The 15,245-nt window shown below is 36.4% G+C and overlaps 1 protein-coding gene across 1 annotated transcript; it reads right to left on the bottom strand.

The window, feature by feature from the left end:
- Positions 1–6,473: 6,473 nt before the first annotated feature.
- On the bottom strand, positions 6,474–7,193 carry LOC106138032 (uncharacterized). The gene has a single exon (XM_013339012.1). It carries the CDS (start codon positions 7,191–7,193, stop codon positions 6,474–6,476), a length of 720 nt encoding a protein of 239 aa, XP_013194466.1.
- Between the last annotated feature and the right edge of the window lie 8,052 nt (positions 7,194–15,245).

Genomic DNA, 15,245 nt, shown 5'->3' with positions numbered 1-15,245 from the left:
GTGTCGATATTTTAATAAAACTATTAAATTCTCTTATAAATAAATAAATAGCCGCTTTATTATTTGTCCACTTTGTTGAGAGTCCCCGACAGGAAACTTAATTTTTCCATCAACAGTAGTTAGTGGTACAGTAGTTGAGGCAACCAACTCGTAAGCAAGAGTTATCAAGTTCGATCCTCAATGAAGCAATGTGTCATTCACTATACTAAAATTTTTGAATTTTGAATCACTCATGACTTGTTTGCATATTTGGGAAACTGAACGTGTAACCAAGATGATTGTAAATAAGTAATTAAACTTAAAACAACCTGTTTTAGAATCGCTCATGATCATAATTATTCATAAATACCTACTCATAACATCATCATTCAAGATTTCTAATCGGTGAGGAAGATCGAATACAGAAAGAAGTCTTAGTCTCCAAGATTTAGTATACCTACATACACATACATATGATCACGTCTATATCCCTAGCGGGGTAGACAAAGCCACCAGTCTTGAAAAGACTGATAGGCCACGCTCAGCTGTTTGGCTAAGTGATAGAATTGAGATTCAAATAGTGACAGGTTGCTAGCCCATCGCCTAAAAGAAGAATCCCAAGTTTATAAGCCTATCCCTTAGTCGCCTTTTACGACATCCGTGGGAAAGAGATGGAGTGGTCCTATTCTTTTTTGAAATGGTGCCGGGAACCACACGGCACATTTAGTATACCACTTGAAAAAATATTGGATAGCTTAATACTTTCAATTCACAACAGCATTCTGAGAATAGCTCTGTCGTTACATACCGCGCTGTGACGTCATCACATCGAAATAACCATATTATTTCGGATGTTGCCAGCACTTGGTATCAATAAAATAGACGCGTTAAAAATGACCAAGCTCGAGGCGGGAATTGTCTATTGGTTTCTTTAAAGAGGACCAATGCAAACTTTTTCTTCATCGTCCAGACATTAGTCCTGGTCTTTACCTCTCTAGGGAGAAGCCCAGGATGCGCCTGTGACCATGATTCTGGAGTGGGTAGGTCAGGTTTTCACGACAGTCGATAACAGACTGTTGAAAATCTACATTCAGAAAAGGCTGTGAAAATGGAAGAATAATATATTTACCTGGAGCTACACCCATGTGCTTCAAAAACAAAAGTTTCCCATGTTACTCCCGGGAGTATAATATATATGGTTGCCAAATGTCATCGGATTCTCTCGAGTAGTTTTTGATGCTAAAAACAAAAATACAAAATATTATATTGATACATACATACATACATAAAATCACGCCTCTTTCCCGGAGGGGTAGGCAGAGACTACCTCTTTCTACTTGCCACGATCTCTGCATGTTACATTGATCTACGAGAAGAATCACACGCACACACCATTATGTAAATGTACGTATGTACACACATTCAACAATCTAAGGTCTTCTATGCTACTCTTGTCCTGATTTCGCCAAAACGTTCCTCATTTCATCAAATTCCATTTATCTAGCCTACTCTACATAAATGAACGAAAAGCAGATGTTTAAAGTTTTTTAATCTGATCCTGTGTGATTTGTCTATTCATGAACTCCCTAGATTTGAGACCGAGATTAAGAAATAGGCTACTCCTAAGACAAACGCCTTATCAACGTTTGTGAATAGTTTAAGAAAACTTCGAAATCACAGATGCGTATATAAGTAGGTCAAACACAGCACAACAGTCATGCGCGTGCGGTTAAAAATACAAGAGTGCGTCAGGCTTCCATAATACATGAACTGAGTGATAGTTCCTGAATGAAATCGATGAAATCAATATATATAAATATTCGTATGTTACGGGTTACCGGACTTGTACCGCAGTGGTGCTAACGAACTTTTCCTATAGAAAGAAAGAAAGAAAAATCTTTATTGTCTTGGATCTGGTATGTTTATCTTTAAAAAATAGATCATGAGGTATGCTTATGAAAGAGGAAACGTTAATTTATTTGCAACGTTACAAATATGTTTGTTATATGGTCTGGGAGGTACTTAGAGAGGATGTTATGACATCCGCGAAGGAACGAATATTGACGTGATTGAACGGAAAGTTTTCACTAAATGTGCTTTTTTCTTTTACTTGCAATGTGGTTTCCGGCACTATAGAAAAGAACCACTTCATATCTTTCTCATTCTGTCATAAAAGGCGACAAAGGGAAGGTATAAAACTTGGGATTCTAGCAACCTGTCACTATGAATCTCAATTTCATTATAAAGCCGTACAGCTGAACGTGGCCTTTTAGTCTCTTCAAGATTTGTATGTATGTTAATTATGTCGCGTTTCTCTGAACCGATTTTGATGCGGATTTCAAGAAACTGTTAGGCGAAAGTTAAAGAAATTTCACCGATTTTCAAAACAAGAGGTTTTAGATTCAAGGCGGTTCTCTATTTTACAAAAGTTATTTTTACAGGGATTACCAAAAATACATCAGTTCCTCCTAAATCAAGTATAAGATAATCCTCTTCCCCCGCGCCAAAATACTGCCGGCCGCGACTAATAAATTCTATTGTGAAACCGAATTTTGTTGCATGTAGGGGGAAGTCCCGTAACGCCGGACGGCAGCTAGCGCCGGACACTCGTACTATTCAAGCGAGTACAAATCAGTTCGATTCAAAATACAAGTGAAAGGGGTGCTAGGGCACACAGGTACAAGATCACGCGCCGTGCTTCGCCAGCGACGCACACGGCCGCGGCAGGAGTAACCATTTGCTGTTTTAGGCTCGAAATCACGGCGTCACCTAAATATCAATGTAAGTAATTCTAGTATATTTATGCATTAACATTTGAGTGGTATTCAAAGATAAAATCAGTACTCGATTGTTATCCGTAAAATGGTAGAATATTATTACATCTTTTAAACAATTTTAGTAGGTACCATCTAATAAACGAAAATGTGTGTCCCTTAGCACCGGACACTAAGTCGTCCCTTAGTGCCGGACAGTAAACATATTGATATTTCTTGTAAGAAATTACGTATTTTATTCTAATTATTTAATTTTGTTTTAGAGTATAAAAGAAAGAAGATAGTTAAAATGGAAGAGAAGAAAAAGAAAGGATCCTGGGATCCACAGAGCTTACAAACTGCTATTGATAAAGTTATGTCAAAAGAACTGAGTGTAAGACAAGCTGCAATGCGATACAATATTCCTAAAAGCACTATACATTAAATAAAGGCCCTAAATCGAGAAGAAGTAACAATGAAACAAAAACAAAAAAAAAAAAAAACAAAAAATTAGGTAGATTCACTAACACCTTCTCAGCAGAGTATGAAGAAGTCTTGGTGGACCACATTAAAGATTTATCAAATAGATGCATGCCGCTCATGAAAAAGAAGTTTCTAAAATTAGCATACGACTTAGCTGAAGTCATGAAGATTCCTCATCGATTTAATAAAGAAAAAGGCAGTGCTGATAAATAAAAAATAAAAGTCGCAATAAAAAATTACAACTTCATGAAAAGGCATTCTGACATTTCGTTGAGAACACCGGAATCGACAAGCATGATGCGCCCCGTAGGATTTAACAAACCACGAGTGGATCTCTTCTACGACAACCTTGAAAAGCTGATGAAACAGTACAACATTCACACCCTCAAGAATTTATAACTGTGATGAAACTGGTGTCAGTTGCGTGCACAAATATTCGTCCGGTACTAGGTGCCACTTTTTAAAATTATGTTTTTTGTTACCAAAGTTTGTTTGATAGTATTCATTATTTTTTAGCAGAGGTTGCATTTTTGTTAAATTAATTTGATTTCTAACTTTGTTATCTAATATAAGTCATAATTTTATAAACATTCCTTGAATATTTTATGTTTTATTTTGAAATAACCTTAGGTGTCCGCCACTGGGGGACTTCCCCCTAGGTATACAATAAATGTAGGTAGGCAGTCTATTTCTAGATTATTCCATTGTAGTTAGATATACAGTCTTGTACATTCAATACAAGAGAAATGCCCTCTTTGATAAGGTTTTACCTACTGAAGGGTCTAAGGTAGTATGTGTACTACCTTAGATCAGTCTAGTTAGTCAGTGTTACATCAAAAAATTGTAATGATGATGATGATGTGTGAACACGCCCAAATTTTCTATATAAAAAAGGTAAAACCATATCAAAGAGGGCATTTCTCTAGTAAACTCGTAAACGCCGAAACAATCTTTAATTAGGGATACTATTTATCTTTTGGTCGCCTTCCACATCCACTCAATCTATTATTTTTAGGACTGGCACGAGATCCTCTTATTTTCCAAAACTAAGATTAATTCTTATGGCGAATTTCGTAAGGAAATATACCAACTTTTGTAATTATCTCCAACCCAAAAATAGTCGGGAAACAAAAAAGAACAGTTTCGTAATGTAAACAGTGACAACAATGTAAAAATAATCCTTCTAAATGAGCTCCAAAACATTTGTCTCCTCGACTCACTTATGACTTTGACTAATTTGATGTGTTATCTCTTGGCGACTCCAATAACACTGTGGTATTACATGCCATCCAAGTCAAGGCATGTCCCTATTGGAAAATTTAAAGAAAAACCTTGCAGGATTTTGTAAGGCTCAGAAATTATGCCTATGAAAAATTATGTGAATGTTGTGCGATAAACAAATTAGCGAACTTAACGAATTAAGCGACTTAGATATAGTTCGAAACTTATGTTGCGAAATACAAACTCAACGATACTATATTTTACAATAAATACTTATATAGATAAACATCCAAGACCCAGGCCAAACAGACAAAGTTCGTTTCTCATCATGCCCTGACCGGGATACGAACCCGGGACCTCCGGTATCACAGACAAGCGCACTATCGCTGCGCCACAGAGGCCATGCGATTAAGCCTTAACAAAACCAAAATCACAGTTTATGCCTTCCGAAGCATGGAATGCATGCTTTGCTTGTTCTATGAATGTTAAAGCATGAATGATAAATTATAGAATAAGCAAAGCATGATTTAAGCATTGTCCAGATTCTCTGGTTACATGGTCAAGGATGTAAGGTCTAGTTGCTTCGTGTTATTACTACTTACTGGACTGTGGTCATGGGTAGACTCCCGATGTCGAATCAAATGATGATAGCCTGAAATCTTCTATCAATACATACATATAGTCACGTTGCTATATCCTTTGAGCGAAAGTCAGAACCAACAATCTTGAAAAGCCTGAAAGGCCATGTTCGGCTGTATGACTTTATGATGTAATAAAGATTAAAATAGTGATAGGTTGCTAGCGCATCGTCAAAGAAAAATTCAAATTTTAAGCATTAGCCGCCTTCTACGATATCTTAAAAATATGAAGTGCCGGAAACCACACGGCATTTTAGAGTAGCCTTCTATCCAATCTAGATAAAACTAAACAACACGTATACCTACTTACTGCAGTACCTGAACTCGCTACCTCCAATATATTGAGCAATTATCAGTGGCAGTGCATTGCGCAAGCATGTTATCTTCCTTTACGATTCTATTGATAATCTGTCCTATGTCTGTGTGATCTAAGATAGACATACCCGGGGCCCGGCGCTAGTATTCGCATAAAAAGAAACTGAAACCAGTGCCAAACACATATCTCTGTTGTTTCTTGGTCCGCTATTAATTGGCTCGATATTTTGGGCGAGTCTATTTTTGCGCAGAGGTTAACGCAGGTGCTTCGCGATACTCTCACAGCTATACATTACACGTTGAAAAGTTCTACGTGTTGTTATTTGAGTATGAATGTAGTCATCAATGATCTGGTATCCATTGGAAGTTGGCGTCATAACCAACAGAGTAAGTGCGTGCTGTTAGGGTACAGGTCAACTTATAGCCTAATATGACCACTTCTCAGAATGACTACTCCCAGATCTTCCACTTGCCGTGATAACTACTTTCTCAGCTAGTCAAATGATGGTCAAGTTGCTTCGTTCACAACTCGTCAATTCAGTATGGTGAGATAGGACCTAGGGTTGCCAATCAACACTGTTAAGAAATAATGCATCTGGGCACATATTACCAATGTATTCAGTCGGCAAATGGTAGGCGTGTTTCCGGCAGAGTAACTAGAACTATTCAATGTCTTTTTACGAATGACGCAAGCGAAGACTAAACGCATCCAAAGCTTTGAAGGAAGCTACGCGAAGATGAGCGATAAAACAAGAGAACATTTTAGGAACAAAAGCGCATGCAACTAGTGTACCAAAAATTTCCAAACTTGGTTTGTTTATCAGGCTAATCTTAAAAGTTCGGGATTGAAATAAAAATTAAGATTTTTTCCGGTATTGTTAAAAAAGAATTTATTAAAAAGATTTTCAGTTACTACTTAAATAAAATTTAATTTATTACATTCAAGACATAAGTGGAATTCCTCCCAACAATCTTCTATCAAAGGAAAAAAATGTACTGGATGGCCATCTGAAAACGAAACAATAAAACTCATTTAGAGTGAAAAACTTTATTCTATTAATACACAGCAACAATAAAAATAGGATCAACCAACCAACACAACCATCGGCACCATGATACCAAAGACAATGGCAGCTACTGATGCTATTTTATACTTATGCCTTCGAGCGTTCACATCCACGTATGCGCCAAATCTATGGAAAGTACTGACGTCGTAGTTCAATCTTTCGTACTCTTTCAACTGCGCTACAAATCCTGGGTTAGGATTGATGAATTTCCGTCTCTGTCGCACGTAGGCGTGCGCCTGAGGGTACGTCAGCTTGTACTTCTCCATGAGATAGGCGATGACAATAGTAGCAGAGCGGGATACTCCGAAATGGCAGTGGACGATGACGTTTCCTTTGTGCAGTCCTTCTTCGATGAAGGCATTGGCCATTGGGAAGTAGGGCAGGAGATTGGTTTGAGGAGTGTCGTAGGCCCTAATGAAGAGTGTGCTGATGTTGGTGTTGACAAATGTCGACGGTGGTAGTCGACGAGTCTCAACGGTGAGCACATGGGTGATGCCAAGCTGTCTAAGAACATTTTTGTCTCCTGCAGCCCTTGCATTGCTCAGGTACAGTCCGGGGATGATCTGGCTGTAGCAGGCCTGCGTGCACAGGTCGATCTTGTTGTACAAGGCCTTCCGGGACCAGTTCTTGATGCCCCCCAACGCTAGGACCGGGTTTGGTATATTGAGGAAAGCTACCGCGAACGTGCTACTGAACATCACCTTCAGGACCTTTAAGAGTCCTACGACAATTAGCATAACACTTTCAACTTTACATGATTGTTTCTTTTTTTTTGGGTTTTTACATTTTATATGAAAATTTCACACTTATTTAGGCTTGAATCTTGACATTTGTACAGAGTATTGTGACTTTTGATTTTGTTGAGATGATTCTGACACTGTATTTCTTTTCTTTGACATCAAATGTGATGAGGTCAGTCAATGCTTACAGGTGAGATAAATTACTTTACTTCTTCTTATATTGTGAACGTAGCATTCTTATATCACTTAAACCCTTATGGAATAGACAGAGCCAACATTCTCAAAAAACTGGAAGTTTACGGTCAGGTAAATAGCTTATGGAATGGAGATTCATATAGTGACATGTAGCTAGCCCATCACCTCAAAAAAGAATCCCATGTTTATAGCCTTACCTGCCTTACCTCTTATTAAATTTTACAATCTGCGAGGAAAGAAAGCAGCAGCAACACTCATTATTTTTTTTCTAGACCAGCATACATACATATAATCACGTCTATATCCCTTGCGGGGTAGACAGAACCAACAGTCTTGAAAACACTTATAGGCCACGTTCAGCTATTTGGCTTTAAGATAGAATTGAGATTCAAATAGACCAGCATGTAAGCTTTCAAGTCACAATTTTAAGATGATGTCAAATGAAAAGCATAGCTTAATGGCGTCCTCTTCCTATTTATAGATTATTTCTGAAGTACATACATATTTACCTACTTTTGTGATTCCGCATTCTTGCATTCTCGGTTTCTTATTCCAAAAAGGGTTTCTTGTAAAATTAAAATTTTATATCCCTTGCGGGGTAGACAGAGCCAACAGTCTTGAAAATACTGAAAAGCTTTATAATTTAATAGAATACATGATATTCCTATCATGTATTCTGTTAAACTGTAAAATCGAAAAATATAAGCTATGCCGCTAAATCCAAAATAAACTTCTATTACCTAGTATTAATAGGCAGACATCGGAAGAAGCGAGACGGAAGCTATTAAAAGACCGTAAAATTAGTCGGGATCAGACACGTGTTTTGTCCAATAAAGTCGATTTATTTATTGGATCTGTTACGGTTTTAATTACGGCTGTATATATTTGCAAGGAATTCTTACAGTAGATAAATACACCGGCTATGCTTAAGAATACCAACAAATTTAGGAAAGCCTCAGGTTCGAACCCCGGGCAGGTGTTTTTTCTGATTTGGCTACCTTTACGTATTTCTTACTTAATATGGTATCTTTCAATATATGATATGAATTTGAATACTTAATTTTTTACATGCTGAACGTGGCCTATCAGTTTTTTTTAAAACTATTGGATCTGTCTATCCCGCAAGGGATATAGATGTGATTATATGTATGTACGTGTATGTAAAATATGGGTGATTTGTTCTAATATATTTTCAGGAATTAAACAGTTATTTAAAAGCAATATAATAAGCTTTATTATGCTTCATCTTCTTCAAAATTTTATAAAAGAGAACACTGACTCACTTTTTGACTGATGCATCGACGTACAGCTCTAAAGGTGCCCTAAAAGAGAATTTTCCTAATTTCCGCGGGAACTGAAATTCATTTTCACAATTCAGTTCTCGCGGAAATTATGGAAATTATTCTTTGTTCACCCAGCGGTAAGAGTTGTGCGTTTATGTCGGTCAATCAGTAAGTCAGTGTCCTTTTTTATTATTTTGATGAAGTTGCATTATATTGGTGCCGAAAACCACACGACACTATGTAAATAAATAATAATAAGTAAAACGTACTATCAAGTTACTATGTATTCAAAGAAACCATATTTTGTAAGAACTGCATAAATATACTGGTTAATTAAACACTCACAAAAATTTGTAAAGTTAATAAATTGTAAAACAAAACATAAAACATTGAAATAAACATAAATGAATTCTAACTTTGTGTGTGTAATGTGAGAAAAAAACAATTGACTCTCATCTCTTAAAATTAACTTTTTTTATAAACTGCCAGTGCGCTAACAAAACAAACATATACCCAAATCAAAAGATGCACCTGCCCGGGGATCGAATTTGAGACCTTCGAAGTTTGTTGGTATTTTTGAGCAGAGCCCGTGTATCTATCTACTGTTAATTTTCACGGAAACTGAAATAAACGAGATGTTTCAATTAACGTACTGTAGTTTTATATAAACCTGTTTATATTTAATTCTAATTAGGAGAAAAGAAGAGACGTATGGTGGCGTGGGTGGATCATTGTGACTGAAACAGACCAACATTCAAGATGAAAGCGTTTATCATTCCTAACAGCTAATTAGTCTGATTATAAGGCTGATTGCACATGTAATATAGCAAAATAAAATTTTATAAGTTATAAGCCATAAGGGATAAAGACGTGATATGAATAAACTTTTACTTACACTTTTTAATATTAATTTTATTTTAAAAAACGCGTCTTGTTGGTATCGCATTTTTCATAATAAAATTAGATTTCGACTTATTCATAGAAAAGGTTTCTAATAATTAAAAAAGTAAGTAAGTAGTAATATACAACATAAGTTTTTTACAAACTTATGCGTCAATGAGTCTGATAGTTTCCTTAAAAATCTGAAGCGAAATATTTATATTTTTATTTTGGTTATCGCGTAAAAAGACATTCGCAGGTTAAGATGGAGGATTTAAACATCGACTTTACAAAACTGAAACAAAACCATGTAATTAGAATAACAGCTTGTGTCAAATTTAACTCGTATTTACCTCCTGACTTATCTAACATTCTCAGCAGTCAGGGCTACAATATTTGCACGTTCACTTTATACACGTCAGATCACGGAAACAACAGCATATTTTTCTGAACATTCATGCCAAATTATCATCGTCAACAGCTGATGATTGAAATATGGTAGAAAGACGGCCGCTAACAATATAGTGACAATAATTTTAGAGATTTGTTAAAATAGAATTGCCCACGAGGTTGAATTGTGAAAGGTGAGTGAATTATTTTCAATTATAAAGAAGCCTGCACGATCAGGCTTCGGAAGATGCGACCAATCAACTTGGGGCGAAAATATATATATTTTTGTATGTACGTACGTTGTGCGTCTTGCTTGTAACATGACAGCTTTAGACCGCTGATTTTGATGAAATTTTAAATGTGTATAATAGCATCTGTCAATGGTAAGAAGTACATATGTTGAGATCGTCGCAAGCAGATCTTAATTTAAGTACTTTTAAATAGAACATATGTTATCTGGTTATCCAAGATAACGGAACGTTGGTCAGACGGGAGTCACTCAATAATTCTGAATTTAAATATCTACTGTATTAAGACTAATGCATCTTTATAAAAAGTGAAATCGTGTTTCAGCCGCAGTGCAGTAATTCAAGATCGACATTTAGCCAGTGGCCCAGCCGCCAGCACAAGCGGGTCACACGCCGCCCTGCGCGCAGTTACCGCGGCCGCTCCGACGACCAACCACTAACTTTCATCAACTTTTCGAGATTTATACCAAATCTTTGGTATTATAAGTGTTGTGTACACAATGTTGAGTATTTTTGGAGCGTCGGCTCGCCAGTAGGGTCGGCAGCAGTTTAGCAGTGGCCGGCGCCGAAAGCGAGCGTACCGTCCCGCGTTAGTGAGCCAGTGTAGTGTCCTCGCAGTGTAAGTGGAAGTGGGTTTCTTAATCGATTAATAGTGCTTGTGTGGTGCAGTGGAAGGCTTTGGTGCTAACACACTAATGCATGAGCGGGGCGCGTGGGCGGGTGTAGGTTGGGAAATTTGATAAGCCGTCGAAGGAGCTCGCCAGTTTTGTATGCAGCGCGAACGGCGGACTATTTTTGACCGGTCGTCGGGAGCGTAATTCTGCGCGGGCGCGCGCAGGCGCTGGCCGCGTCGGGGATGGGTGCGCGGGCGCACGCGGCTTTTCAACGCCTCTATAACCTCTTTTGTGTGGAAAAATCGGCGAAATTATGTTTGAGAAATTTTCAAATGGGAAGGGAAAAGCCGCGATTTATAAATTGTGCTTTGCATGCGGCTTGATATTTTATGTGTTTCAGATATGATAACTTTGGAAGGAGATATATTAGCTAGGTTCTAGTTAATAAGAGGTGGCTCGATATGTATTTTTGAACTAAAAATAAGAAAATTAGTCATGCTTAGCTTTGAATTTTCGCAATAAAAAATTACATTTAAGAAATGTAAAAATGGCTTGATAAATTGAAAATAATCTAATTAGAAATTCGAGAATGATAAGGTTTGTGGAAGGTCCCTAAATCTTTGAAAATAGTTAATTTCAGATGTCATGTCACGTGATAACCTAGAAAGTACGAAATCCCGTATAAACTCATTACTTAAAATATAAAACGTGTGTTTTTTGTTACTTATAGAGGTTTTTTTTTTATTTTTGCACTAAATACCGTTTACGAACTTTTATCATTGGCATTTCATCTATCCATGTTCGCTATTTTTTCACATCGCAACGTTGTGGTGGTTAAAATTGATCATCATGTGTAAGAATGCTATCGGAACAGAAACGAAGTTTGAGACACATCTGTCCAAGTCGATCTATTTGTTTAAAACGTAAAATATTTTTAATATTGGCATGATAATAACTTATGTAATAACTTAAGACAGAAGGTCCTTTAAGTAGAGACTAAATAGATTAACTGACTTGGTATTTATTTATTTATTTATTTTTATTTGTATTACATGGATCTCTTTATGGTAGAAAGACTGAGCTGCGAGACTTAGTTTTTTTTTTACGGGATGCTTTTGATGGCATTCATATTTCCTTCAACGACCTTTCCGTTATGCCATATTAAAACGTATGAAATTTACCTGAGCAACTCTAAATAAATAAAGATATTTCTCTTCCTTGAAATAAAAATACAAACATACATATAGTCAAGTCTTATAGGTATACCTCCTTTCGGGGTAGACAGACGCAACAGTCATGAAAAGACTGAATGGCTACGTTCAGCTGTTTGGGTTTATGATAGAATTGAGATTTAAATAGTGACAGTTTACTAACCCGTCGCCCTAAGTTTTTAAAGATTTCCCTTAGTCGCCTTTTACGACATCAATGGGTAAGATATGAAGTGGTTCTATTCTAAAGTGCCCGACACCACAAGGCATTATAGATGAATTAAAAATTTATTGATAAATTGATGGACTTACCATTACACAATTTAGACCAACTTACTTACTTACCACCTAACTTTAGTAAAACATTCAACAAGTAATATTTTCACTAAGGGAAATTATAAAATTCTAATTCATGAATTATTGCACAATAGTTGTAAAACAGTTACCTACCTTCTTCCAAGGTACTAAAGCTCAGAGTGGGTAGAGCAAATTTCTACAACCGGTTATTTTTCATCAGTTTAGTATCACACACTTTGATAAGGCAGTGATACATACATACGTCTATATCCCTTGCCGGGTAAACAGAGTCAACAGTCTTGAATAGACCAATATACCACGTTTAGCTTAGTGATAGAATTGAGATTCAAAAAGTGACAACTAGCTAGCGCATCGCCTAAAAGAAAAATCCCAAGTTTATAAGCCTATCCTTTAGTCGCCTTTTACGATATCCATGGGACAAAGAAAGAGTAGTCCTATTATTTTTTCTATCGGTGCCGAGAACCACACGGTATCAATTTTTATCTTGTCTTTATCCAAGCCTTTATGTTGATAAGTTATCAATGGAATAAAATTAAGCACCAACATTGTTGAGACTTAAACACTAACAAAGAATTGAATTTGCTGTATAACATTTAATTTATAATGCACGTGGTGTCTTCACTGTGTTCTGCAACTTCAAGTTAGGACTATTTTCTAGAATTTCTGAATGCTTAGTTCATTATAATCTCAATTCTATAGAGCTTCTAATAGAGTTTCTAATTCTGTGGCTTCCAAGTTTTTTTCTATAATGTTCTGTTGACCGTTCCATCCCTTTCTCGAATCGGTTTAGGTTACTTAAGACCCCTTACATCATTATGAATGTAACTGGAAACCTGAATTAATAGTAAACAATCAGGCATTACAAAAATACATACATACATATGATCACGTCTATATCCCTTGCGGGGTAGACAGAGCCAACAGTCTTGAAAAGACTGAATGGCCACGTTCAGCTATTTGGCTTAATGATAGAACCGAGATTCAAATAGTGACAGGTTGCTAGCCCATCGCCTAAAAGAGGAATCCTAAGTTTATAAGCCTATCCCTCAAATCTACAAAAATCCATACTAATATTGCAAATATGAAAGTATATTTGTGTCTATTTCACGTCAAACACCACTAAAACGAACTCCATGGAATTTTGCATACTAAAAGCGTGGAGTACGAAGGACAAAGGCTTTCACGCGGGCAGAGCCACAAGCGAATGCTAGTCTTTCATATTATACATACATATGGTCACGTCTATACCTCTTGTGGGATAGACAGAGGCAACAGTCTTGAAAAGAGTGAATGGCCACGTTCAGCTAGATGGAGTGGTCCTATTCTTTTTTGTACTGGTGTCGGGAACCACACGGCAAAATATTTATGTGAAATATAATCTTAATTATGTGTATTTACAAATTTTAAAATTTCAACGTATATAGTTCCTTTATAAATCAAGGTTTCCACCGCAGTAAGTTTCGTATTTCGCAAGTATTAGTATGACACTCGTAAATTCGTGTTTATCCTTGTTTACCAGAGACAGTAAAATAAACCATAATTTAATGACATACACCAGTCTCTGTGAATAGTACACTATTTGGGTCAAGGTAATATTATGAATGCAAAAGTTAATTTGTTTGTTACATCTTCACTGTTAAACCTTACAGCTGAACGTGGCCTTTCAGTGTTTTTCAAGATTCTTGGCTCTGTCTACCCCGCAAGGGATATAGACGTGACTATATGTATGTATTCTTTACACCCAGGACAAACGCCATAATGATTGAATCACCAAAAAAACTCATGATACAGAGAAAGCCAAAGGAAACTAACAATGTCGTCTATTTGAGGGGGCTATCAACATAATTAATATTACAATGCAATTATGCTTCACAGTCATAATTTATGTCGTGATATGACATCTCATGATTTATTCATTGTCTGATAAATTTGCGAGATAATAAATGTTATTGCTCAATAATCCTAGGTCAAAAAGAAGGTCCTTAACTGACGAGCTAGCGTGAAGGGAATAATGAATGTGGAAGATATCTTATGTGCGTATGTCACCGGGTAAGATTCATGATCTATACTAATATTATAAAGCTGAAGAGTTTGTTTGTTTGAACGAGCTAATCTCAGAAACTATTGGTTTGAATTGAAAAATTATTTTTGTATTAAATAGACCAATTATCGAGGATGGCTTTAGGCTATATAACATCACGCTGCAACTATTAGGAGCGAAGAAATAATGGAAAATGTGAAAAAAAAACGGGGTAAATTATTTATCCTTGAGGGCTTCAATGATGCCCAAAATAACTAATCGACGCGGACAAAGTCGAGGGCACAGCTAGTTTAATATAAAGTCCTTCATCCATACATATAATACAGTGCCGTGTGGTTCCTGGCACTTTAGAATAGGACAACTCCATATCTTTTCAATGGATGTCGTAAAAGGCGACAAACGGAAAGGCTCATAGTTGGGATTCTTCTTGTAGGCGATGGGCTAGTAACTTGTCTCTACATCACTATTTGAATCGCAATTCCATCATTAAGCCATACCACTGAACGTTCCAGTGTTTTGTATTTTTGTTATAAAACAGTGAAAAATATTTTGTCTTTAAATTTAGGCATTTCAACTAAAACGGTTAGTGAAACATTTAAAAAGAATAATAGATAGCATTTTTTTTTGTAATTAAAAAAAAACATTTATAGAAGCAAATTCTTTGTGCATCATGAAATATAAGCATTATCCTACTTTAGGGTCAATTAACATACTTATTAAATGAGAGTCGTTTCTTGGCTCTAACCTTACTTGTCCAATCTTCACTCCTCGATCATTTACCAAAAAAAACGCTAGGAATATATAAGAATTCACCTGATTCCATAGCTTTCTAGACTGTTAACGAAGGAAAAACATATTAGTCTGATAACTGCA

Source organism: Amyelois transitella, chromosome 25 (assembly GCF_032362555.1).
Source record: "Amyelois transitella isolate CPQ chromosome 25, ilAmyTran1.1, whole genome shotgun sequence".
In the NCBI taxonomy this organism is placed as follows: domain Eukaryota; kingdom Metazoa; phylum Arthropoda; class Insecta; order Lepidoptera; family Pyralidae; genus Amyelois; species Amyelois transitella.
This window is presented reverse-complemented; position numbering and strand designations above follow the sequence as displayed.

Coding starts and splice junctions, on each gene's coding strand:
- LOC106138032 (XM_013339012.1), bottom strand. CDS start 7,193: ATGCTAATTGTCGTAGGACTCTTAAAGGTCCTGAAGGTGATGTTCAGT.